General features: G+C 39.5%; 1 protein-coding gene across 2 annotated transcripts in view; it reads right to left on the bottom strand.

The window, feature by feature from the left end:
• Positions 1-25,910, bottom strand: part of kirrel1b (kirre like nephrin family adhesion molecule 1b) — an 89,978-nt gene that overhangs the window by 18,038 nt on the left and 46,030 nt on the right. For both annotated transcript variants that reach the window (XM_072364039.1, XM_072364040.1), the window contains exons 2-10: positions 18,362-18,511; positions 11,289-11,438; positions 10,428-10,585; positions 7,254-7,404; positions 6,101-6,206; positions 5,308-5,456; positions 4,839-4,966; positions 4,250-4,376; positions 338-438 (exon numbers count right to left, since the gene is read on the bottom strand). In XM_072364039.1, the coding sequence (XP_072220140.1) occupies positions 338-438; positions 4,250-4,376; positions 4,839-4,966; positions 5,308-5,456; positions 6,101-6,206; positions 7,254-7,404; positions 10,428-10,585; positions 11,289-11,438; positions 18,362-18,511 (1,220 nt within the window). The remainder of the gene's footprint in view (positions 1-337; positions 439-4,249; positions 4,377-4,838; positions 4,967-5,307; positions 5,457-6,100; positions 6,207-7,253; positions 7,405-10,427; positions 10,586-11,288; positions 11,439-18,361; positions 18,512-25,910) is intronic.

Here is a 25,910-nt window from a genome sequence, read left to right as displayed (position 1 = left end):
AGCTCACTGATTCTTTCGCTCTCATCTGCTGCACTTACATCAGCATCTCACAGGATCATGTGCCCCCTCTTTGATTTCAACTAAATACAACAGCAGCTGTTTTTAATGACTCATACCTTCCACTACAGATGAGGAACAGATTGTTCTCACATATTCGTGACACACTCTGGGAACAATTCCCCCTCTACCTCTCCTTTAGTTGGAGTGACACAAGCTGAAGAAAAACGTATTTTCCACGTGGACAGGGAGCTGTGCTCAAGATTCCTTCTGAGGGAGATGCAATCTGAAAAGGTCAAGCAACTCTGAAGGAGATTACAACTTCCAGAGATGGACTTACAATCTTATCAGGTGGGGGGGTGCTGGCAATGTAACACTTGATCTCTCCTCTCTCCCCTCTGACAGCGTACTGAATTGGATCACTGGAGATGATGGGGGGGCCTGAGAGGAAGACAGAACAAGGCAGAGAAACGCTTACTACAATAAATCCAAAGGTTGAAAAGTATTTATGAATAAAACACTTGCACCAGAGACACCAACATTTTACAGTTTCTTTATAATGCATCTGTATTTTGTTTTATTTAAACAGTATAAATGTGTCATTGTACCTTTAAACACAGTGCAGTATAAAGTCATGTCGAAAAAGAAAGTACACAATCAATTCCAAGGTTTCAAGGTTCAACATCTAACATCCTCAAATTAACAACAACACATAATGTATTACAGTGTGTCAGAATTTACTGAACAAAAACTAAGCCAAAAAGGCCCTGAAGCCATGTCCAGCTTCCATAAGGGCTGGGATTCAAGCGCTGGGAACAACTGATACATTGCAAACACAGACCACAGTTTGCATATTGAATGTTAAAGTTCATGACAGCACAATTAGAAAAATACTGAACAAGGATGGCTTGTTTGGAAAGGCTGCAGGAGAAAGCAGTACAGCTTAGGTTTGCAAAGCTGCATCTGAACAAAGCACAAGACTTCTGCAACAATGTCCTTTGGACAGACCAGACCAAAGTGGGGATGTTTGCACAGCAACACGTTTGGAGGAAACCAAACACAGCATATCAGCACAAACACCTCATACCAGCTGTCAAACAGTGGTTGAGAGCTGATAATTTGGGCTTGTTCTGCAGCCACAGGACCTGGGCACCTTACAGTCACTGAATCCATCATGAACTCCTCTGGATACCAAAGTGTTCTAGAGTCAAATGTGAGGCCATCTGTCCCACAGCTAAAGCTGGGCTGAAACTGGCTCATCAACAGGACAATGATCCCAAACCCTATCTCTACTCTGTCACCTGGACTACTCTGGACTAGTGGGTTTCTTCTATGTAGTTTATTGTTAGCTTTTTGTATAGCTTGTTATATCTTGATTTGTAAGTCGCTTTGGATAAAAGCGTCTGCTAAATACATAAACATAAACATAAACAAACACAGCAGCAGATCTACAACAGAATGTGTGAAAAAGAAATGAATCAAGGTGTTGCAATGGTCCAGTCAGAGTCCAGACCTCAGTCTGACTCAAATGCTGTGGTGGGACCTTAAGAGAGCTGTGCATAAACCAATGCTGCAAACCTCAATGAGGCAATTTTGATGATGTGCGGGCCAAATATGATGTGAGAAACTGATAACTTCATTTATAAAAAAATACCTTTCACAAATCTAAGACCTATTTTCTATCAAATTCTGATGACCTTAGAGTAGATTATTTTAAATAATCTACCAGCATTTATTTCCAAAAGACAGAAAGATCTATTTTTGCATTTGATTTATACACATATTTCCAAAAACATCCCTGAAAAGCAACGTATTACCTTAATGTCAGTACTTTGTAAAGCAATTAGTTAACTGATTACATTCTAAAATTCAGCAACACCTTTAATGAAACTGGTACACCATTTTCACTTTATCGCCGCAACGCATCAAATCAGTGTGGCGCTGGCAGCGCATAAGTATTCCCTGAAACAGGCTTGCTCAGCGAGTCAATTACTGCTTCTCACATCAGTATTTCCTCAGGGGTTACACATCCCTTTACATTTAGCCATCTGTGCTAACACGAGGGTCATCATCAATCCAGCAACCCATTGCTGTCATTGTGTTAAAGCTTTGTTAATCTAATGTGAAGTTATATGTTTAACAGTAACTACTGTTTTAAGATGATAAATTACATTATTTTATTGTTGGTGTTTTACTAATGGCATTAACTATTAATTTACATGCAAAGGATTGTAAATAATAGTCAAAAGATGTTGAAAGAACATATGAAAGTTATCGATTTTGAAGTCTTTCCTTGGTATAATGAGGGCCTGAAATATCTGATGCAGATGTTGGTGATAAAAAGAAAAAAATTAGCAGTTTGAGGGAAGACTGAGTAATCTGCTGCAGTTCACAGCCACACATTAAGCAAAGTCACTGAAAACCTGCTTACAGCAATACTGTCGCTCTCCATCACAGTGAATGAAAGAGTGTTAACACAGCAAACGTGTGACTGTAGTCTCCCATTTTGTGATGGTTGAATAAAAGTTACATGGATGTAACTCCTCTGCGGTGAAAAATATAATTAAAGGATGACCTGGTCTGACCGAGCAAACATGAGAGCAGTACTGCAGCTGTGATACCAGCAGGGGAAATCTGATGCTGAACTATAAATTCAGAGCCATAAGTATCTATGGCCGGTCAGTGTTTAACCAAGAGTCAAATGATGATTTCAATCCAGCAAAAGCTGTCATATACTATTAGCTGTGTTTAGCCAACTGATGTTATTCACAATGACTTTGCTCTACTAAAGTATAAATATATCCACTAAGATGATGCATCGTGTTTTGTAGCCACTCTTTAAAATGGAGATGATGGTACAAATACTGTGATTTCACTGTGTTACATAAAGTATTGCTCCGTTAGTGAAAGAATGCCCAAATGGCCAAGCTTTCAGTATTCAATTTGCAAAGACATGCCAATAAATGTAACTGTTTCCCTCTTTGGTTTCACAGGGTAGTTTGTCATCTGGTGTAGATTTAAGGAGAAATTGTGAGCTCCATTTTCATCATAGTACACTTAGTAAATCTGGTTTGATTTATTCAGTGTTTGCTCGTTTCTCTGTAAGAATACAGTCTGAAATACTGAACTGAAATATTGTCATTTAATCTGTTGAAGGTAGAGAAATTAGCTGATTAGTTAGTCTGGGCCAGGCTTCGGCTGGAAAGATTCACACCAGGTTGACAGAAATCGGTCCATGCTTGACTGTAATCTGAATGTTCAAAGGCTTCAGCTGTCAGATGCCGTTTTCACAAATGAACTCTGGAGAATGTCCAGAGAATCAGGTGCAGACTCTGTCCATAGCTTTCCATTTACATATGCAGTGAAAAGAGGGAGGATCTCTGGGTCAGATGAGTTCTCACAACTGGAAATATATTATTTACAATATATTGAACATAGCTAATGAGACTGTACTTATCTGTGATAACTGTTTATTTATTGATATCAATACTACATGTATTTGGATGTATCTGCAATGTCAGTGCACATGAGGCACACCAAGTGACAAAATATGGTTAAGCACAGAAACCTTGTACCCTTAGTCAATGCATTCTTATTAATCTATCCGTATTCACAATACAAGGTTAAATTAAGCCATGGAGCTGTGGGAATAATTTTCTGACCCTCTCCTTATATTATGGATGAAAAAGATAAGGTATTTACTGGGAAGACCACCAATTTGATGATCAAATTAGCCCTGAATTATTTACATTGTTTGTTACCAAGTGGTTGGTGCTGGGAAACTAAGTAAATCAGTTTGTCAGAAGTCATTCTTGAGGATGACGTTTGTACATACGGGGGCTCTGAATGGTCAAACAGTCCTCAAAAGGTGTTTGATTGATGCCAAAAAGAAAAGCAGAAAGTGTGAAACAGTTTGACCTTCAATGATGGTCCAAAGTGTTGTAATACTGAATATATATTTGCAACAACATTGGATGAAAAACACAAACTTGGGAGCAAAGCATTAAGCAGCATCAGTTATCATCTACACGCGCGTCGTCACTTGCTGTGAATTCTCTCCGGGCTAACTCAGACATTTACAGACTTAACTCAGAAGCCAGGTAAACACATAAAAAAAGCTTGCTTCAGTGGTAATCAATCAAACAAACAAATATCATGGAGATCCATGTGGTTTCATTATTCAGCTTTCCATTTCGACACAGATTCTGGGCTTTTTCTGGTGATATTAGCACTGTTATGGATATAAACTGACCGTTGACAGTGAGCGTAACCTCCGTCTCTCCCACTCCGATCCGTGGCACGATGGCCTTGCAGGAATACTGGCCTGCGTCAGCCTGGCTCACTGACTTCAGATGCAGCTGGTTGTTGTTGCTGAGCACCTGGACATAACATGCAGGACACATTAACAAATAGGCAAGTATGCAAAAAGATAAAGACAAGAGGGTTTGTGATGTGAAGATCAGACATACAGGATGGAAGAGATGGTGCAAAGGGGGGTGGAAGAAGGGAGAGCAATATTTAATTCATAAAACATGTTGATTTACTCAGCAGGCTCCATTAGTTTTTTCCTCAAGTCTTTCTTAACTGGTTAGGCATGAATTAAAGATTCAAGAGTCTCACCACTAATCGTCAGCTTTACAACTGAGCAAACATTTATGAAGTCTGGCTATTGAATATACAGTATGTTTGGTTATATTTTATGGATGTGTTCACCTCCATAAGGGCTTTTTGCCTGTATAAGTTCTTAAAAACAGGCCTTTTACTGAAATAAACACTTTAATTAGATGTGTTGTCCCACTGAAGCAGAAATGTCAGAGCTGGGTTTGAGGGTTTGTTCTCACCATGCTGGAGCCCTTTTTGGTCCATGTGAGCGTGAGAGGTGGGTTTCCAGACCACTTGCAGTTCATAGTGACGTCGGAGTCCACATCCACTGTAACGGGCCTGGGCTCCACCACTAGAATTGGGCCAACTGAAAGATAGTAAGAGAAATAAAACCTCTGTGGACGAAAAAATAAGGGACTTGATGATAATTGACTGAGTAGAAACAAGATGTGCTTAATTGCTCATTATTCTTTCATTCATCATGATATAACAAACTTGAAGTTTCTTCTCTCCTGTTTCGATTATTCGTATTACTCAATTAAGGTAAGTGTCTTATGAAATGCTTTTTAATCAATCTTTTTTCAGCTGGTACCACAAATCTAGCACTGTTTGTAGTAACAACACAAATGCAATGTGCTTGCTTGGACAAAAAGACTACTTGACTGCAAACAGCCCCACTCAGCTCAGGAGCGTTCGTATTCTACTCACAGTGCACGTCCACAAGGATGCTGACGTTTGTGTTTCCCACGGCGTTGAACACCTGACAGGACACGGGCTCGGTGAAGAACGAGTGATCTGCTGTAGTGACAAACACACTTTCTCTGGCTCCCTCCAGCAACACGCCACCTTTAGCCCACCTGACAGAGAAAAACACAACGCCATTTAACACCGTTTGAAAGCACTGTAAGTCTTTGTTACATCTGCCTGTCAGCAGCAGAAAAGAAAAACGTGTGATGATCCAAATAAGATTTCCACTATCAAACAAAGGATCTGTTCATGTTATCGATTAATCAAATTTTCAGTGCCTTGATCCCTATTAATTTCTGTCATCCATACACTGTCTTGCCAGATATCTAGTTAAAAATCATGTCACCATATGGCACATCCTTTATTAGATGACTTTTTAATGCACAGTTGATAGGTTTAGCACCTAAGTACCTGGCAGTACTCCCACACCGGGACTCTGATGGAGTCTCAAACTTCAGATTAAAACCAGCATTTTTGCAGCTTCAGTACTTCGGAGCTGTCGCTTACAATAAAAGTCAGCGTTTAGCTGCACAAATGTTCAATAACTTTCCCCAATTCTGTTCTCTTTAGTGAAAATTACCCTTCAAGAGCAGGTCCAGAGTCTGGATACAAGCAGATTGGAAAAGATGAAAGAAAAACCACTAGCATTGATCATCTGATCAAAGTCCTAATGTTGCACTGCAGGACCTGCATCAAAGCCTTCCTCGCAACTTGATCTGCTACGAGAGTCATATATGCAGATGTAGGTTCAAACCTGTAGCCCATGATAGGGGGGTTGGCAGTGGCCTGGCAGGTGAAGGTGACTCTCTCTCCCTCCAGGACAGAGCGAGGCTCGATGGACAGGGTCACGGTGGGAGGGTCTGCATGGGGAGAGATACTATTGAATCACAAGAGTCACAAGGGCATTTCAACAATATGTTGCAAGTACACCTAAGTACATGCTTGTTGGGTCCTCTGCAGTGTTGCTTAGGTAAACATGAAGGTAAATATGAAGAGGTTAAACTCAGTCATCCTGCAATTATATAGTCCAGCTTTGCTAACAATATAAGGCTTTGTACCTAAAAAAACCCTCTTTTACCTCAAATATTTTTGCTTAACATAAATCTCAAGGGTTAGAACCAGCTTACTGCCTTTAACTTTTATCGCTAATTTATCAGTATTTAACTGGTATTTAGAAAGCTTTTTTAGAATAGCTTTTTTGCATTCTTCCTCAAATATTTCATTCAACAGTGCATTTTCACTTATTTTCTAACACCTGTACTTGACAGAAAAATCCCCCTAAAACATGTGCAACTGAGTGTCACCAAATACAAATTGAACCCTGTAAATAAAACTAGAACCATTTAACATTTCTAAGTAGCCTTGTCAATGCCCTAAAACTGCCCAATAATTTAGACGAGCACTTCAAATCTGGTCCATCATCTCTAAAGTGGTTGCAACCTGATTGGGCTTTCTCTATCTTTTGGATTTATTTTCCACTGGAAATAAAAAAACAATGAAACAGACAAAATAAAGATGGAACTCTGGGTTGCGTTGACAGAGAATAATCTTATATTTATTCTCCCAGTAACAGCCAACTACGCTTGGTTGGAAAAACATCAGTCTCCTTGACTGAGTGTTCAAGTAGTTTCCTTGTGAGCAGTCAGTCATTATTTTTTCAGTTGCACAACACAAAAAGTTTCCCCCATGTTGAGGAGAATGAACCTGCTTACACATTACACACGTTTTGACACATTGTGTTGGGAAAAAAAGACGTTATTTCATCTGATAACTGTTCTGATAAGCGCTGGGAAACAAATGAAAGCTACAAACATTGTAAATGTGTCCACATAAAATCAGGTTGGCTCAGGTCATCTGAGCTTCACCTATGAACCTTAACAGTATCACAGAGGAGGACAGTAACATACGGTGGACATTAAGATTGACAGTGGCTCGTTTTCCCATCGGCACCGCCGGATTGCTGGCCACACAGGTGAAATTGCTGCCACTGTCAGTGTCGACTGGAGAGATGGGAAGGTAGCTCCTGGTCGTTACTCTCTTCCTGTCTGGCAGCACTTCCTGCTCGACAAAGAGGAAAAGGACAGAAAGAATAAGTGGTACGAGGTGGTTGGGGTGTGCAGAATTTAGGGACGTGAACCATGAAAAAGGAGCATGGTGGAGATGAAAGAATGAACAGACAAACAAAACAACAAAGGATGGGGGTGACTAACTGAGCCATGAGGATATATGAGATCCAAAAATATAAAGTGACACTCTGTGGACATGAAAAGAGAGAAACAGAAGAAAAGTTGATGGATGAGTCAATAATGAAAGCAATCTTTTGCAGTGGTCATAAAAGTAGCTACAATTCCTCTCCAGCCCAATATGAACCCTGTTTTCTTGATGTAAGGAGCCGGGGTGCTTGGAAATGCAGCTACTAAATCTGCCGAGAAAGTGTGCACAACTTTCACTGTAATATAAATGTGTGGTCAGTAACAGTAACATAACAGCAGCATGTTTCATGTATGAGCACGTGCGTGTGTTTATGTGTGTGTGTGGTGGGTATAAACCTGGCTATGAGAGATGCAAAAACATCAGTGTTTGAGTGTGTGAGTCAGTGTTTGCTGTGCATATTAAAGCATGAGTGTACACGTGTGCGTGTGTTTATGTGTGTGCGTGTGCTCGCAGATGTCACTTTATGTGTGTAGGAGAGAAAAAGGGGATCCTGTGGAGTCTGAATGCTGGAGAAAGAGTGCAAAATATGATTGTATACAAGGTGTCAGCATGTACAATTCCTGCCTATATGTGTGTGCGCGTGTGTGTCAGTGAGGGAAAGAAGTGTTTTGGGTTAATAAATCATGTCTTGGATCTTTGTGTCTTTGAAGTTGTGTGGAAGGTAACTGGTGTCTGGGAACCTCAAAGCAAGCAAGAAGTACAACTTAGTGAAGAGGGAGTGCCTTTATACACACACCCCATGGAGACGCAAAGTTATTGTTAAAGAAGTCAGCATGCAGGTCTTACATTACTTTGTATACAAAATGTATGAAATATCACAAGTGGATTCTCTTTTTTTTTCTTTTTAGCTGAACTCGCAAATGTTCAGTGCAACAAATTGTAAGGCAAAGTTTCAAAAGTCAGTAACCTTTTATCTGACTGAGTACGGATGAATAAACCAATCACATCTTCCACATCGTGCCTTTGTTTTCTTTTGAAAAAGAAAAGCTACATTTTCTCCTTTAAAGTATAAAGAACATTTTCTTGAAGTCATTAATTCTGTACAAACTCAAGTAAAGACTGTGACATAAGGTGTTTCCAGTGGAAACACGAATAATGTCGTTATCTCTTTTTGGTTTATTTCCTCTTTACATCACAAACTGTTGAGCAGTAACCAGGCAACGGATGAGAGATCAATAAGGAAGTTACTGCTTGTTAACCATTAGTTGATGAGTACCACCCAATCAAATTAATAAGTAGTTAATGATTATTTAATGTTTGGTTAATGAATAATGCTGTGAATAATCAGGACTAACATTATAATCAAAATAACTTCTCTTCATAATTTATTAATTAGGAGGGATGATACTATAAACAATGATGAGTTGTTATAAAACAGGCTTGGAGGTCCTATATTCTTTGGTGATGATTAGTTCCTGAATATATGTGGATGGACAAAACTTAAAGATTAGTTACAATGATACAAAATACTGTTACTGTTACAAAATAGTTCCTCTTTACTTCATCATCTTATGATTATTCACCCTTTTCGGGTAACTTCAAATAAAGTGACAGATTGACAGGGTGGTGACTGACCTCCATTATCTTAATGACAGTTTTAACTTTTTTGACAAAGTTTTACAAAAAAAAAACACTAAATGAAAATACATAATTTATCATATGATTAATATTAATAGTATGTATTATTTCATATACACTGTCTGACCCAAAAATAAACTGTCACAACATAATAACCTTGCTCAGCTGTGGGAGGAGTTGTTCCAGCCCACAGGGATCACAACAAGACGAACTACCAACACTAACAAGTCAAAGAAAAGAGTATTTTACTTTTTCAGGACCACAATGGAAGAGCACAAAGGCACAATATGAGAAGTTATGTTCGGTTTATTCAGCCTAACTCAGATCAAAGGTCACCGAAGACTTTTGATTATCTTCACAAATCAACACTCGCTGCTATCTACATAATACGCAGGCGTGACTACACTCCTTTAACAGTTTCGGCTTCTTAAAATTCTCTTTTTTACACTGTACTTATGTCCAATCCAAAACTTAATCAACCCACTACTCATGAGATTTACTCATTAATACTGGTTTACTAATAGTTAATTATTTTTTCATTCCTCGTTTCTTTTGTGGCAAATACTCAAAACTTGTGTCCCCATTTTATTTTTTAGAGAATGTGAAGGTATGTCAGACCATGCTGCAAGCTGGGACAGGACCTCTGTTTAACACTGCTGTTGCCTGGTTAGTTTTTGTTTTGTTTGGCTAAAAATGGCCAAAATCTGTTGGTGAAGATACGAGACAAAGAAAGGATACAATGCACAACCTGCTTATTAACAATCTGGTACTGTGCCTGAATCTGATCATCCTGCAGAATAACACGCAGTAGACAGAAGTTTTTAGCATTCGGTTATGAGGAGCTGAAATGGGCTGAGATATGATTTCAGAGGCTGATCCCACAGTTTGAGCACAGAAAGAGCTTGTCTGTGCAGACAAACGACAACCTGAGAGCAATGAGTAGGAATATTGAAATGTAAGCAAGCCGAACTTCACATTCTCCGTTTATTGTAACCTCAATCTAAATCTGCTTTTGGTAGCACTCTAAACAGTCTCCATCCGCTTAGATGTAAGCATTTTGTCAACAGAGAAGTAAACAGACTCAGAGTGGATGTATTCGAGATGCAGATTGTGAGTCTGAGAGTTTGTGCTACAAAAGACTTTTTATGCTATTAGACGACATTTTGCAGATTTAATTTCAGTGTAATAAACTGATCATGGTTTTATGTGTGCTTTATGATGCGTGGCTTTTCCCTTATGCACATGCAAGTTCTGTTATCTGCATGTGTGGACGAGTGTGTGTGAGTCACCGTGGAATGGTGAGCTCCCTCCACAGGGACTCCATTCTTGGTCCACTGGATGTGTGCTGCAGGCTTGGCCCCGCGGGTCACGCAGGTCAGGTTGTATGGAGTTCCAGCCATTAGCAGGAGCTCCGGCGTTCCCTCCACCACCGGGTCCCCAGGGGGGACTGCAGGACAGACACACAAATGGACTTAAATTGAAGCTCTCTCAGGTTTTTAAAGGGCAGCAACATCTGTGCACATACTGCTACATTTTTCCACCAATGTAAGAGTTTTTTTGTTTTTCATTTTTCAAATAGTAAACCACTAAAAATGCTGAATTTCTTCAAGAAGTGTTTCTATATTCCTTAAAAGTTCACATTTTAAAAGACTTTTTTTTTTTACCGATCAAGAGCAAAGAGCAATATCAACTTGTTCTAAGCTGCAGTATTTAAAAGTTGTTGTTTTTTTAACATCTTGACTTTTGACCCCGACACTGTTGGAAGTTTGTTTTTCTTTTTCTTTTACATTTCTGTCCAGTCAACATGTTCTCATGGCATTGCTTATAAATAGCACGTCAGTTCGGGCACTATTTTCCATGTCATTTATGGTAATTTTAGGCTTTCATATTTCTTTAAAATGAACAGTAAGGTTTATAGGCCTTGAGCATTTAAATTGATCATGTAACATAAACCACACAGTTCTTCTAAGACTGCAATAGAACTCATTTTCTCAACTCAGGAAACCTGTTCTTCACAAGGACATGCGTATTAACTTGGTATTTTTTGATTTGATAAACGTTTTCTTCATAAGAATGAATAGATACGATAAGAGTCTGAAAAAGCTTTGAGAAAACTGACCCCTTTTATCCAAAAGTGTAGTTTCACTTACTGAGTACATTGAGCTTCGCCCTCCTGGAGCGCAGGGCGGCCTCCGTGGCCTGACACTCATAAAGAGAGTCATCGGCGAGCTCAGCGTTGGAGATCTCCAAATTATACTGACCGATATCCAGCGCCCGCAGCACACGGTACCTGGGCCAGGCTGCAGAAGACACATCACAGTAGGATTATTTCAGTTGGTGCAAGTCATGCTTCACACATGATGTTACTTAAGCTGTTGCATGCGAGTATAATTGTGTCACTGTATCCTCAGTATCTGAGGATCATACTCTTATTTTCAAAATACTGAGAGGTGAGTTTCATGCAGCAACATGTTAAAAGTTTTCAGATATACTGAGATGATCTTTTTTTTAATTGACATCGTGTTCAATCTCAAATCTACCTCATCTTATGAACCAACAAGTGTTTCACTGTAGAACATAGAAAACAAATCAGAAGTTGTTCATCAAAGCTAGAAAAAGTGGATCCTGAATCTCTATTGAAAAGTGAGACATTTCAATATTTCATGAAAAATACTAGCTCATCTTGAATTTTATGGCAGCAACACTTGGCATAACAAAAGGACAGAAAAGTATGTGGTACTAAAAGGAAACGTGGAGGAACATGTTGCAACTAATTAGGTTAATTGCCAACAAGTCAGTAACATAACTGGATACAGAAAGAGAACCTTAGAGAGGCAAAATCTCTCGGAGTAGAGATGAGTACAGGTTCAGCAATCTGCCAAAAACTGTCCATAAATTGGGAGACATTTTAGAATCATGTCCTTCGGTGTAAATTTAAAAAGAATTTGAAAGTTCCATTATCAACAGAAGCTCAATCATGCAACTTGGAATATGACAATACAACTGAATTTCTGCTCTTTGTCTTGAATCTTGAAGATGGCAGACAGACATGAAATTAGCATGAATTAGCATTGAGCTTGTTGCTTTTTGTAGTACAGACATGTGATTTTAAAATACATAGGAGGACCTATGCATTTTATGTATTTGTGAGACCAGAACTGCAAAAGTAACATCATTCACTTCTGTTTTGAGTTACAGAATAGATGGATCTCTGCAAATAAAATTAAACTATGTTGATGTACGCATACCACAATAGATGCTTGAGGATCAATGTTGGACTATTTGTAAGTACACTGAAGAGGGAAAACATAAGGAAATGAGAGACAAAGTCTTTGATACACTTACGCATCTACATCATCCTTTTTTATTCAGTAATGTCAGTGGAGTCAATGGTTTCATTTCTGGCAAAAATAACTAATACCTGATTTGCTTAAACATGAAACAAATATGAAAGCTCTTATGAAATATATAAATACTGAATCACAATTGAATTGCATGAGTCAGAGGCAGAGAACCGCAAATGGGGCGTATGCTTAGAGGAAATGTCAAAGCTTTTTATCATACTACACAGATAACATTTAATGTTTGCTTCAGATGTTTTGAAGAGCTTTTTGCATTAACCGCAGCATCTGGAGATGATAATGGCGTGTCCTTTACACAAACATCACAGTGAAAGGTGATGGCACAGACATAGTAACATAGAGATAAACACCTGCAGGGAATTCACACAAACACTTATCAAACATAACCACAGATACGGAAATGCCACATCAATTCCTGTGTGATTGAAAACCTGCAGAACTATAGGCACCATCATTCTAATTACAGCACCCCATTTCCTCTTCGTTTGAACCTTCGCCTCTCAGACAAAGACATAATTGAGCATGACGTCCCACTAGGGGGCACTCATTGATCCTCTGTGCCAGATCCTCACATGACATCATGGATTCAGATGGTAAAGGCAGTCAAGGAGGCAGGCAGTTGGGGTGCGGAGAGGAAGGAGGAGGGTGTGTGGGGGGGGGGGACAAAAGTATTAGAGGAGATTACATCATCCACTCCAGCACCTCGCAGCATAGCAACCACAGAGGTGAAAGCACCCCGGGGAGAAGGAGAAGAAGGAGGAGGCTGAAGAACAATGAACTGCCACCACTGTTGGCTGCAGGTAGTGAGAGGATAAGCGTTTGTTTTAGCTACTGATTGATACATCTAGCATTAACATGTTCTTCTACATTGATCATATATCTAAAGTATCAAGAATATATTTTCTTCAAATTTAAATGCATAACCATGTGATGCAGAGCAACTGTTTTAGTATCTGAATGAATGCAGATCTTCTCCATGTGTGGGTGAGAAAACTGCAGGTATGAATTTACTGCATGATCTGTACGCCTCCACTGTCAAAAACAGCCATATATAATCGTGCAGGGCACATAATAAAAACCTCTTACACATCATATATCACACACCTGCTACACTTCATTGATTCACAGTGAAGTGATTTCATTTATGGGTGAAAATGTTAACAAATTACAGACTTTCTCCATGCATGAAATGGCATTCAAGCACACAATATAAATAAGAGAAGCCAAAGACAGAGAACATATGTCATGGAAGAAGGAAAGAATGACAGCACTGACAGCTAAAACTTAAAAATGGACGGAAGGTGGTGATAGATGGCTGAAAAGCAGAGAAAAAGAGACGAAGAGGACATGTTTATCAAATGTGTTTGTCAGCGGTACCAAGCTTGCAAAAAGCTACAAGGACAAAGAGAGCATTACCAACTGACAGAGAGCAGGAGGAGGAAGGGATGAGAGCGAGGGCAAAGAGGAGGGAAAGAAATAAAAAGCAACAGAGGTGATGAGAGGAGCAGGAGAGTGATGATGAAGGTGTAGGTAATAAAGGAAGAAAGACAGACGTGCTGACCTTAACTGAACCAGCGATTTAAATTGATTTGAACACAAGATTCCCATCACATGTCTAATTATCACAAGTGTGACTGTGTGTATGTGTTCATGTTTTGCATCAATGTGATGTTTTTGTGTCATGCAGCATGTATCTTTGTGGATTAATTTACACTGCTTTGAGAAATGCAATGAGTGCCGCAGCACTGAAAGTACTGAGAGTGCTATTGTAATAAGTGTGGGTGCTAATGCTAAAGTTTTTCTCAGTAACAATTTGTTGAACACAGTAAAAGCTACAAAGCAGGGAAAATATCTGTCAGTACAGCACTGTGCAGAAGTCTTGAGCCACCCCTGATTTCTTCATATATGGTCAATAAAAAGCTGCAACTTTCAATGAAAAATGCAGCTATAAATGGAAATGCAGTAAATAGGGCAAAAACAGTTTGGTACAATTATAACAATATATAATACAATATATAAGTTCGAAAGTCAATATTTGTAAAGAGCAACTTTATTCTTCAACACAGCCGGAACCCTCTTATTTTTCAAAGTAGTCTTTAGGAATAGTTCTCCAGGCTACTTGAAGGACATCCCATAGCTATTCTTCTTGTTTCCATGTATAAGGAGGGGTAAACAGGATGATGTTTTCTAGGCCTGACACTCCTTCTTTTGCCCATGTTCGTCAAGCTTTTAAGGAAACACTGCACATTATACCAAGTTTTCAGTTAATAGCTCTTTGGGAATCTTTGGAAAATTTGTAAAAAAAATACCATTTGTGTCTGTCAAACTGCATTATTTCTGCAACAGGCTGCTAGTAACAGAGTACGTAAAGATAAAAACTAGTTGTCTGTTATGTGTAGACACAAAACTGGTTCATCCCTTGAGTTAGATCTCTTTTTTATGCTGATATGATTCATAGGTCAGTGTTTTCAGCGTTAGTTGGTTAACAAAAAAACAAAAAAGGGTTACCAAGGATGACCAAGGACTGGATTGACAATGAGTAAAAAGCAGCCAATGTCCAAAAAAAACCCAAAACTTTGAAAGACCTTCAGAAAGTCTGGAGAACTATTGCTCAAGATCACTTTAAAAGATAACAAGAAAGTCTGGCTGCCTAAAATGTAAAGAAATGTGGGGGTGGATCAAGGCTTGCACAGTACTGTAAAACACATTTTTATAGAGGTAATTAAAGCTTTCTGTAATCAGCTTGTCATCCATCCATCCTCTCATCCTGTAAATCTTATGTGGAATGAGACAACATATAAACACATTAGTTTAGTAGGCTCTGTACCCAGCAGAAAATTACCTTAGAAAATTAGCATCCAATGAAAGCTGCCAGAGAGACATTCAACTCAGAGCCCCAACTAGCTACTATCAACCTGAGGAGTAGTTGTTTGTCATTGTATATCTGAGCTCGATACCCACAGTCAAACACTTTCCAAACCTCATGCTGAACCCTAAATTGTTAGTGGAAAATCTTGCCTTCCAGATGAGCTCCCTCCTCACCACAATGATCTGGGACAACATCTGTGATGCCGATCCCATGATAATTCATTTGAACACCAATCAACTTTCAACCCAAATATAGTATTACATCTATTCCTTCATAGCGTTAGATTTGGTAATACTGTATGTCATCCTGACTGGAAACCAACCCAGTGCCTGTAGAGGGTCACGGTCAGGTTGAGTCAATAGATTCGCAATATCTGAAGATCAGACATTTACTCCCCCGATCAGTCCCAATCCCTCCCCTGGCTGTACCTCAAGCACCTGCTAGTGAAAATGAAATTGGGAGTGATGAGAGACAATCCTGACCTAGACCAAAACCAAGTTCAGCTTCTCACTCGAAAACTCTACGGAGAATATGGATAAATGTACAAACCAGATACATCATAAGCTTTTCTTACACATCACTTTGCTGGTAACTTTGCAAAGGTGAAGAAGTGCTCCATCATGGCCTGAATCCACATTGTCCCTTATTTAAATGTTCAACAATCCATTAAAGCCTCCTTTCCAGCACCCAATGACTGTACATATGGACACTGAACAGTGTGAAAGCCCTGAAATAACAGGATCCTCTCAGTGTGCCTCTCAGTCTGCCATTCTTGACAGTGCAATGTCCACAGCCTACAAGTCAGGGAGAATGCCATCCAGACAAAGCATTTTGTTGCTGAAGAGCTTCTTAACTTCCTCCGAAGCTGGGCCCACTTGACAGAAGATGTGTTCGTGGGATTTAAGAGTTCCTCAGAGTGCTCAGTGTGCTGCCAAAGGATATCATCAATCTGGATCAGCAGTTCATCTCTTATGCTGAGCACAGCCTGGGCCAAGACCTGCTTTTCCTTCCTTACGTGCCTGACAGTTTGCTGAAAACAGCCAAAAGCTCTTCTCAATTAATTCTACAATTGCATCTTTTGTGTCTCCTACCATTACAGCCTGAAAGGCCGACAACTGTTCACCTGCCACTTCAGGAGGATCCTGATACAACTTGTAACTACTCCAAAACTGGCATTTTTGACATAACATTTGTGTTTGATAGACTCGTGATTTCTTAGCACAAAGTCCAAGAAAAAGGACGTCATAGTTGTTCTACTGGTCTGATTCACGTATGTAAATCCCAATCAGCATCAAGATATCAAGATATATTTTTTTCTGTGCCTGTCTGCGGGAATGGTTTCTGCTGGTAACTCTGGCAATCTGTTATGATGCATTACCAAGGAAACAGGAAACGTTGTTAATCTGTTTGGAGCAGTTAATTGAGATTTCCAAAGCCCGAGAAATCCCTGTGATAAGACCCTAAAATCAAGATGAGTTGAGGGGAGACGCTTTGGATGCAGAGCAGGAACCCAGAGGAAAGAAAGGTGAAAGATTGTTAAACCATTCCTTCCCTTGATCGTTGTGGGAGATGTGGGATCACTAGTGGATGGAATGGACAAGCTTGGACCCCTGATGAGGACACAGCAGGAAAATCAGGAAGGCAACATTATTTTTTCATCAAGACACAGCTGCAGCAGCAGCTCTGGTGCCTCTCTACTCGACTTTGGCACTGCGCAGGCAGGTGGAGACTGCAGACCGAGAGATGTTGAACTGCTGGCCGAGTTCCTGTCCGTGCTGCCTACTGAAAGAGTTCACCTGTGTTACCTGCCAATGCTGTGTGTGACATTGTCTGCTAAGTTACTGCCAAACTACAAAAAACCCCAAACCCAATGATGGTGGCCTCTGAAGATTTCACACAGTCTTCGCTGCCACACTTAACTTTCTACATGTTTATCAGCTGATTTATATTCATTTTGTTATCCATCTATAATAATAGCATATCTTTAATAATACTGAATGATGCAGCAATATAATTTCCCTTTGGGGAAGTATTACTACACTAAAACCTGAACTGAATATTCAAAAATGGTCAATAAAAAATGGTCTGTGAGGACGCAGGTTCTTACCAGTCGTAAGTGACAGAAATATTGAGCATATAATTAAGGAAGCCTGAAAACATGCTCATTTTACCAAATATTGAAATCATGTTGATAGTAAATCTGAATGCTTCATAAAAAAAATAATCAACATTATTCAGCTGAGTTTCTTTGATCTGTTTTAGAGACTTTTCCATTTTACAAAAGATCATTTTAATTTCTGATCAGTTCTGGGACAATCTTCCTTGGACACGGTGTGGTGTCTTTCAGCAGCTGCAATTTAAGAAAAATAAAATCAGTTTCTGGTATTCTGGAAGTCACTTTGGTCAAAAGCTTGATAGCTATATTTTAGGAATAATGGGGGTGAAATCAGTGGAGGGATTGTCTTATTCTTCTCCTGACCTCTTATTCTTTTTTTCCTGTATCTTTGAGTGTACTCTGATCATCCAACACATCCACAGAAAAGAAAATTCTCCAGATATCTGGCTGCTTTGACCCTTTGACTCTCACACATTTGATGTTCCCCCACCTCCAAAGTGGAGCGCAATGTACTGTTGCTCCCTCAGTAAGTCGTTCTGCAAGTGCGTGTCGGCTTAAAATGTAAAAGCGAAAGTGTGTCTGCTTTTGTCAGCAGTGTGAGGGATTTTCTCTAATTCAGCATGATATACGGGACTCATTTCTGCCCAGATTGTCACTCACACGCCTCTTTGCTCTAACATTGCATGGTACAATGTTCGCTTCCTTAATGTTAAAGAACTCCTACACTTTTCAGCCATAATAGCTTTTGTCAGGGTTTGTACAGTCAAAACTGAACCGAAACCAATGGCAGAGTTATTTCTTCTTTTCATTTTGGGTGAAGCTGCAAGGCTTTTTTCTACTTTTTTCTACTCCTCGGATCTCTTTTCCTTCCCTCACCTCGAAGACCCTCTCCGATTCCAAGGGCTAGGCCGTCCTTGGTCCACTGGACGATGCCACTGTAGTTGAAGACCACGCAGGACAGCACCACCCGCTCCCCCAGCACCACTGACTGGTCTGCAGGCTCCTGGGAGAAACGCACACACCACACTGCAACAGAAAGACAGAGAAGGAAATCAATTTTAGGTTCCTCTCACTGCGACCTGGCCTTGAGCTGCCATCGTTTATTGCACTGTATTGAGCCACACAGTCCCTCTCTGCTCTTATTGACTCATGCTTGTCTATATGGTCGCTGTTGGGATAATTTGTTGCATGCTTTTATCGAGTAAATGGTGTTTTTATAGTCTTTTTTAGTATGTGTTTTTATTGTGAGTGTATTTTAATATGAATCCTGTCTGAGAAAAGATTATCTTGAAAGAGAGTGAAGTTTATATGCATTTATATACACATACATTAGCTAATTGGAAAGATATGTGAGAATTTAGATATTCTATTTAATAAAATCCTTTGAATCATTTTAAGTTTTGGCTGGACTCTGAGCTCAGTTGCTCAGATTTGCATATTTGTCATTCCACTGTCTTATGCCCTCTGCTTTGTCTCTTTCTTGCCCAATTGTCAAGGTTTTTCCTGGACTTCACTGAGGCTTATGTGTCTCTATGTGGGTGAAGTGTGTGCATGTGTGCATGTACGTGTACGTCGGCCCTTGTTCTGCAAGAACATCATTGCCAAGCTGTGATACAGCTTTTTCATCACACAGTACAAAGGATTTTCCTTACACACACACATTTCCTGCAGCAAAATAAGCCTTTTGGCAATTGCAGCACCATTAAAATACACAGAAATAAAAACTACAACAGTGGTGCTGGCATCCTTTAACGGGCTCGAATAAAGAGAAAGTGTTAGGTGAGGAGGCAAGGCACAAACCCAGCGCTGTTTTCAGCTGTTTGCATCATCAGGTAAAATTGTTTCATATTCTGGAGAAAGTCTTGCAAGAAGGCACGTTAATTAAGGGCGGAGACAGAATGTGAGCTGCCTTAGATGACACATGTACACGCATGTGCATGAGCACACATACAGACACGCAGAGGGAGCTCTTGGGCACATGCAACACTGAATCACAGCAAATGTATCCACTTTTGCATATGTGCACACACATCTCACTGAGTTACTCATGCACGTGCAGCTGCATTTTGAGTCACTCATAGAGAGTACACGCACACACATACAAAGACTTCCGCAGAGTTGCTGTTTGTCTTCCCGTGGGCTATTCTGTTCTTGGATCATGGTTAAAACAATCCTATTAGCTAATTAAGGCAAAACCTCCTTAATAAAGCAGGCCGAGGCTCTCAGGGACACATCTCAGAGGGATTCCACCACAAAGGTGCAAACAACAGGGAGATTCACTGATTTGTCAGGAGGATTACACTTGTCATGTTATTTGTGTGGAAGGCTTCTTTAGAGAAGTCAGGAATCTTCACACTTGACAAGAAAGTCTTTGATGTTTTTTTATATTTCCTTATGAATTCTGACTCTAGAAGACAACTGCAATGACTGCAAGCTGATAGCCGTGTTATTCATTTGAAGTTAAAGGGAAACTCTGCTTTAAAGCACTTTTCTGTTTTTAAGGGATGTTGCTTGGCTACGAATAAACCTCAGCTGATGATAGAAAGATTAAATTCCTTCTCAATACAGATAAAATCTCACTCAAGATGGCTTTTTTTTTCTTTATTACTTATTGGGTCAACTACTTCCAGGGCTTTGTGCACTGAGATTACTAAAAGAAAGAAACTCCTTTGGAGCTCACCACTGATTTAGACATTTAACAGAATTAATTTATTTTCACCTTTTTATAAGAAAATAGTGACTCTTTTCAAAAAGTACCATAGGTTACTGACTTACTTTTGATGTCAGTTCATCAAACCAATGCGTGCTCTGGCTTCAAAACATTTTTTTTGATCATGGCTGAATGATCAAATAGATCAAGCTTCAGTCCACTCAGAAACCTTTTTTGCATGTCATGCCCCCAGTATTTCCTTTTATTCTTGGCAGCAAATCAAGGTATAGCTGTCCATAAAATGCAAGTAATATAAAATAAACTTTAATTTGCCAACTGCTGGGAGAGCAAGGACCTCCATTTATTTTTTCACCACCTTTTCATGTGATGTTTCATATGTGTTAAAAGACATATCACATGGAACATCACACATCAACACTGTGATTGAGAATTTCTGAGTTGAATCTGCAGAGCACCGCCCTTAACCACGGAAAGGCAGATTAAACAACCACAACATTCAATAAAGACTGTTTTTTGGGGGAACCAGCATCAACCAATCCTGACTACTTGCTGAGTGGGGCTCTAGCAAGTCATGGGAGAAATGAAGACAAGCGAGGTGATCAAGCTAGTTAGTGTGTTTTCCTCTGGGTGCTAAAGTAGTAGACACGACATGTTTAGTGACTGTGATAGCATGGCGTTCAAGTCTTATCCAAAGATGTCAAACTACAGCAGAAGTGGATCCAGTTTATTTGGGGACATTGTAGTGTCCCATCAAAATGTCACAAAGAAAACAAATCTGCAGTCTTCATTTTTCAGAAAGCCGTTTCACAAATGCTGTTCCAACCATTTATCTGAAAGACATGACTATGAGCAGGCACTGTGGCAGATAGCCCAGCTGAGGACACCGGTGGCTGACTGGGGAAAAGCGAGGCAGACCGGTGACTTCCCCTGGGAGAGACAGCTCTTGCAAAGGAAGTGACTTATCTCTCTCGCACTCTCAAATCTGACCCAAAAAGCAGCTGGGTTTGCCACTAAACTTATTATGAAGACTGAAGCTATCCCAACCATTTATCTGGGAGACACCAGTATGAGAGGGCATGTCGATAAGTTTATTTTTTCATAATGTGTTTTCTCTCAATAATGCTGTCAGGGGAAAAGCCACCAGCTTTGCCCTCAGCAGCCTTGCTGGAAACTTGCTGCATTTCCAGTCTATGTTTGCCTGTTGGAAGACTCCAAGTGCTTCAGATAGTTTTTTAAACCTCTCCACCAAGATGAGCATCAGTAACTCTTTTATCTGACGCCCTGAGAGATTTTTGTGCTTAGATATACAAACAATATATACAAACATGCCTTGTGAAGGTCAGACTTTAACTGATCTCTGTATAATTCACTGCTGATACTAGAGGCTCACACACTTTTGTTACTCACAAATATATATGAAATGGATGACAGAGAATGATCCATCCATTTTCTGTCCCTACACTCATTTATAGGGTAATTCAAAATCACCAATTAATCTAACATGCATGAGGGAAAGAACCCATGCACGCATGGGGATAACACACAAACTCCATATAGAAAGGCCCCAGAAGGGATTTGAACCCTACTCACTGTGAGGCGACAGCGGTAACCACCACATATTTTGCCAACTAATCGGATTCTCTTGATCTTTACAAGTTGTACGAATATCTAGACACAGTATATACGATACTTTATAAATTTCTTTGTATGATAAGTTGCACTGCCTTCATATGAGAGGTTAAAAGTTTTGATTCACACCTCATTTCTTTATATTTTGCTTCCAAACAGAAATATTTTCTTGTAATCTTTTAAAGTAGACTTGAGCAAAAGTTCTCCAGGCTTTCTGAAGGTCTTTCAAAGTTTTTCTGTGGACATTGGCTGCTTTTCACTCATTTTCATTCCACTACTTGTATTCAACCAGTTTCAGAGGTATGTGTTTTTTATGATACTTATTACTCACCTATGAATCGTTCAAGTACAAAAAAGGCTGTCGCAAAGACACATAATTTTTTCCCATTTCTTTAGCTGCATCTGTGAATAATGCAATGGATAACACAGTTTGACAGGAATAAATAGTATTTTTGCAGCAACAATGTGGTCCTAAAGACCTATTAGCTGAAAATTTGACATATCTCATCCTGGTGTACGGTTTGTCCTTAAAGGAAAAGAAAAGAAGAAAAAAAAATATGAGGAAACTGGACAAGTGGAGGACAGAAGAAGAAGAGTCAGGCCTAAAAAACTATCTACAGCAGATGAACAGGATCTGAAAGTGATGTCCTTAAGAAAGAGGAAAAAATCCAGCAAAGACCTGACACAGGACCTGAGAGATGCATCTGGACCTTCAGCTGATCCATCTACTGTTGGCCCAAGCCTCATCAGAAATGGTCTCCATGGAAGGGTGGCTGTCAAGAAGCCCTTCTTAAGGAAGGCAAACAGGGAGAAAAGGCTGAGCTATGCCAAATGACACAAGACGTGGACTGAAAATCAGTGGCAACAGGTCTTATGGAGGGATGAATCCTCCCCAGAGCCCGGACCTCAACATTATTGAAGCAGTGTGGGATCATCTGACAGAGAACGGAACAAAAGGCAGCCCACATCCAAAGAAGAGCTTTGGGATGTCCTTCAAGAAGCCTGGAGAACTATTCCTGAAGACTACTTAAAGAAATGACAGAAAGCTTGTCTCAGAGGTTCCAGGCTGTGTTGGAGAATAAAGGAGCTCAGACCAGATATTCACTTTTAACTTAGAACTGTACAAACTGTTTTTGTTCATAAAATGTATCAAACTTATACATTTTCATGTTTCAACACACGATGCATTCAATTCTCATTTTCCAAGCAATGAAGAAAGAAATGAGGGCTCAAGACTTTTACACTGTAGTGTATATTGATGCAAAATTACATAATATTTCATCCACTTCAGTGTGTGCATTTTTAATCTGAAGAAGTAAAACAGAACGTCAGAGGCACAAAACCCAAAACCGAATCATTTTCTGTTCCCCTTCGAGAGGAAAAAGAAGGAGCTGCTGGGAAGTGATATCCTGCTGACATGAGTGATTTACATGTGGGTCATGTTATGCATGATTTATGCAAAATTAACAGCTATTACAAATACGGGCCTTCTTCTTCATGTATAACTCCACATAGAACAACACATTTCCTCCTGGGACACGCTGTGTGTTTACTGCGCGTGTCGGGCAGAAGTTGTGACAGACAGATAAAAGCAGGAGACAGGGAACATTTCTGTTTGTGTGTTGTGATATTTGAGTGTCCGTGTGTGCGTGTGTTTGTGCATGATTTTTATGAGCGTGTGTGTATACACACGTGTGCATCTATGTGAATGTGTATGTGTGTGTGGCCCATCGGCCTGCAGCAGGGACTCAGATCGCAGAGGAGAGAGCCACACTGACAGAGAACAGAGATGTAATTAACCCTACGGGATACCCACCCTCCTTATCCGCTCCTCCCCCGAACATACACACACAACCCCTCCTTCCTCTTGCCCCTCTCTAGTTTCAAACTCCTTGTCTATCTCCTCTTCCAGTTGCTTAGTTTCCTCTCAGCTTTGTGACGTCTCCCCTTTGTTTTCTTTTTCACACGTCGTTCTCTTTTCTACCCTTTTCCTCTTACCAGGTTTACACATCGAGCTGTTTCTCCACCTTTTTCAAACTCAACTGTTATTTTTTTAAACTTTTCCCAGCATCCTCATTTCTTTCTATCTTTCCTCACCCTTTTTGTATCTTTCACCATCTCTTTCCTTGTTTTCGCTTTGTTCCTCTTCCAATCATCCGTCTATATTCTCTCTTTCCTCTTCACTTCACTGAGCCTTTGGTTCTCCATTATTTCTCACATAACTTATCTACATTACAGTCTTTCACTGAATCTCTCTTTTGGCAACACCGTTTTCAATCCTTCCATCTTTCTCAGCCTCCTCTTTTTCTTCCTTCCCTTCACCTTTACATGTCTGCATCTTACCTTGAGGGATGATATTCCTCTCCCATTACATAATGATCCAGTGGTACAATCGATGCAGCTTCAGAATAAATTCTGTGTGGTCCAAACACATAATACCTTTAATAACGTTTATTCATTTCAGTGTTTTTCCTCTTCAGGCTGAGATTTGTTTAAAGTTAACACCACTATTATCGAACGAACCCTATGAATTCATACTTAAGTAGGAATCCTACATAAAATTCAGCGTATTGCATTATATATGCCCTGAAGTTCAGCATCATGGAACAGAGGAGCTGCACACTGAGATCTTTCACAATAGTGCCGTTGAACTCAGCAGGGACGTTTCACAGCTAACATGATTGTGATTGACAGCAAATGGTAAAAAAAATGGACAAATCGTGAAAACATCATTCAAAACAAGAGTTTATGTGTACACAGTGTCTGAAATTTAAATACAATAGGTAGTAGATTTCCAATTACTGTTTTACATGTCTAATACATGATAAATAATTATATTTAATCCTTCTTTCAATACTTTTGTAACAAACGTTTGACCTTGGCTTTAAAGCTGAACGGTCCTCTACAGGCTGTAGATGTTTCCTCAGGTTTTACAGAGAACATTTTGATGCTGACAGCATTTTCACTGCTGCTGAACAAGCTTTACACTGCAATGTTCAAGCCCAGCTCTGATTTCAGGAGGAAGATGCAGAGAAATTTCAAACATTTTAAGGAAATGTCTGTCAAAAACTACAGACAAGATTTGTGTGTTTTCTGCCAAATGAATGGCGCTTGTGTAGCGAAAGACCATTTTAAGTCATTCAACGCAGTAAGCATATTTCAGGTGAAAATGACAATTCAAACTCTTTGAAACTTTTCTAGAATATTTGAAGGCTAAACGTCCACATGCTATGCCAGCTATGCTGGCAATATAATCCAGAATTTTGTTAATCTTTGCAATTACTCTCATGAATATGTCCAGGAAGCATTTTTATTGGCAGCACACAACTTATAAATGTCAATATTCATCAGCTTTTTTTATCGTACTGAATTAATAAATTAAATAACCACATTTTGTCTTGTGGTGCAGTAACAATGGAGAAATATCATCGCATTTTTAAATTATACTTCCACAATTGTAGATTTTGTGTAACATTTTTAAACTGTTGACAAGAAGCACAATTAGTTACTTTAAGACAGAATATGAACCAGATTTTGACAGGACATGGTTTAAAACTTTATTGGTGCTCACTGATTGTGTTGCACACAAAGTTAAGAAACATGTCAAAAAAGGAAATTCTGCATAGATTAAAGATGCTAAATGAATTTAATATCCTTCATTTTTATCAAAACTTATATACTCTGGTGTAACTTCTTTGCAATCATTAACATTTTGATTCACCAACATTTAATTACATCATTTATTTCCATTGGTAACTGTGACTAATCTCATTTACGTTCATCTTATCATTTAATTTGTTCCATTCTAAAAGTGTGCATTTATGCAAGTGAGGACTATAAATAAGTATGAACACATTTGGTTAGCAACAAAACAGTGTGTTGACACTAAAAGGGTCATTTTATTTTTATGCTTGATGGTCCAGGACCAGCCCATTCACACTCCTAGCTTGTTACATACTCGTGCTTGTTTAGGAGCCAGCTGAGTCTGTTTTGAACACAGAGGGTTCGGCCAAAGCGTCATTGGATGTGAAAGGTTGTTTGAGCTGGTAACATAATACTCATCAGGCGTGTCACCTTGACAACAAGAAAAATGTTGGAAAAGGTTTCTGCAGTTTTTTACGTGTA

This window comes from Leuresthes tenuis, unplaced genomic scaffold (assembly GCF_036924035.1).
Source record: "Leuresthes tenuis unplaced genomic scaffold, fLeuTen1.0.hap1 SCAF_14, whole genome shotgun sequence".
Taxonomy (NCBI): domain Eukaryota; kingdom Metazoa; phylum Chordata; class Actinopteri; order Atheriniformes; family Atherinopsidae; genus Leuresthes; species Leuresthes tenuis.
This window is presented reverse-complemented; position numbering and strand designations above follow the sequence as displayed.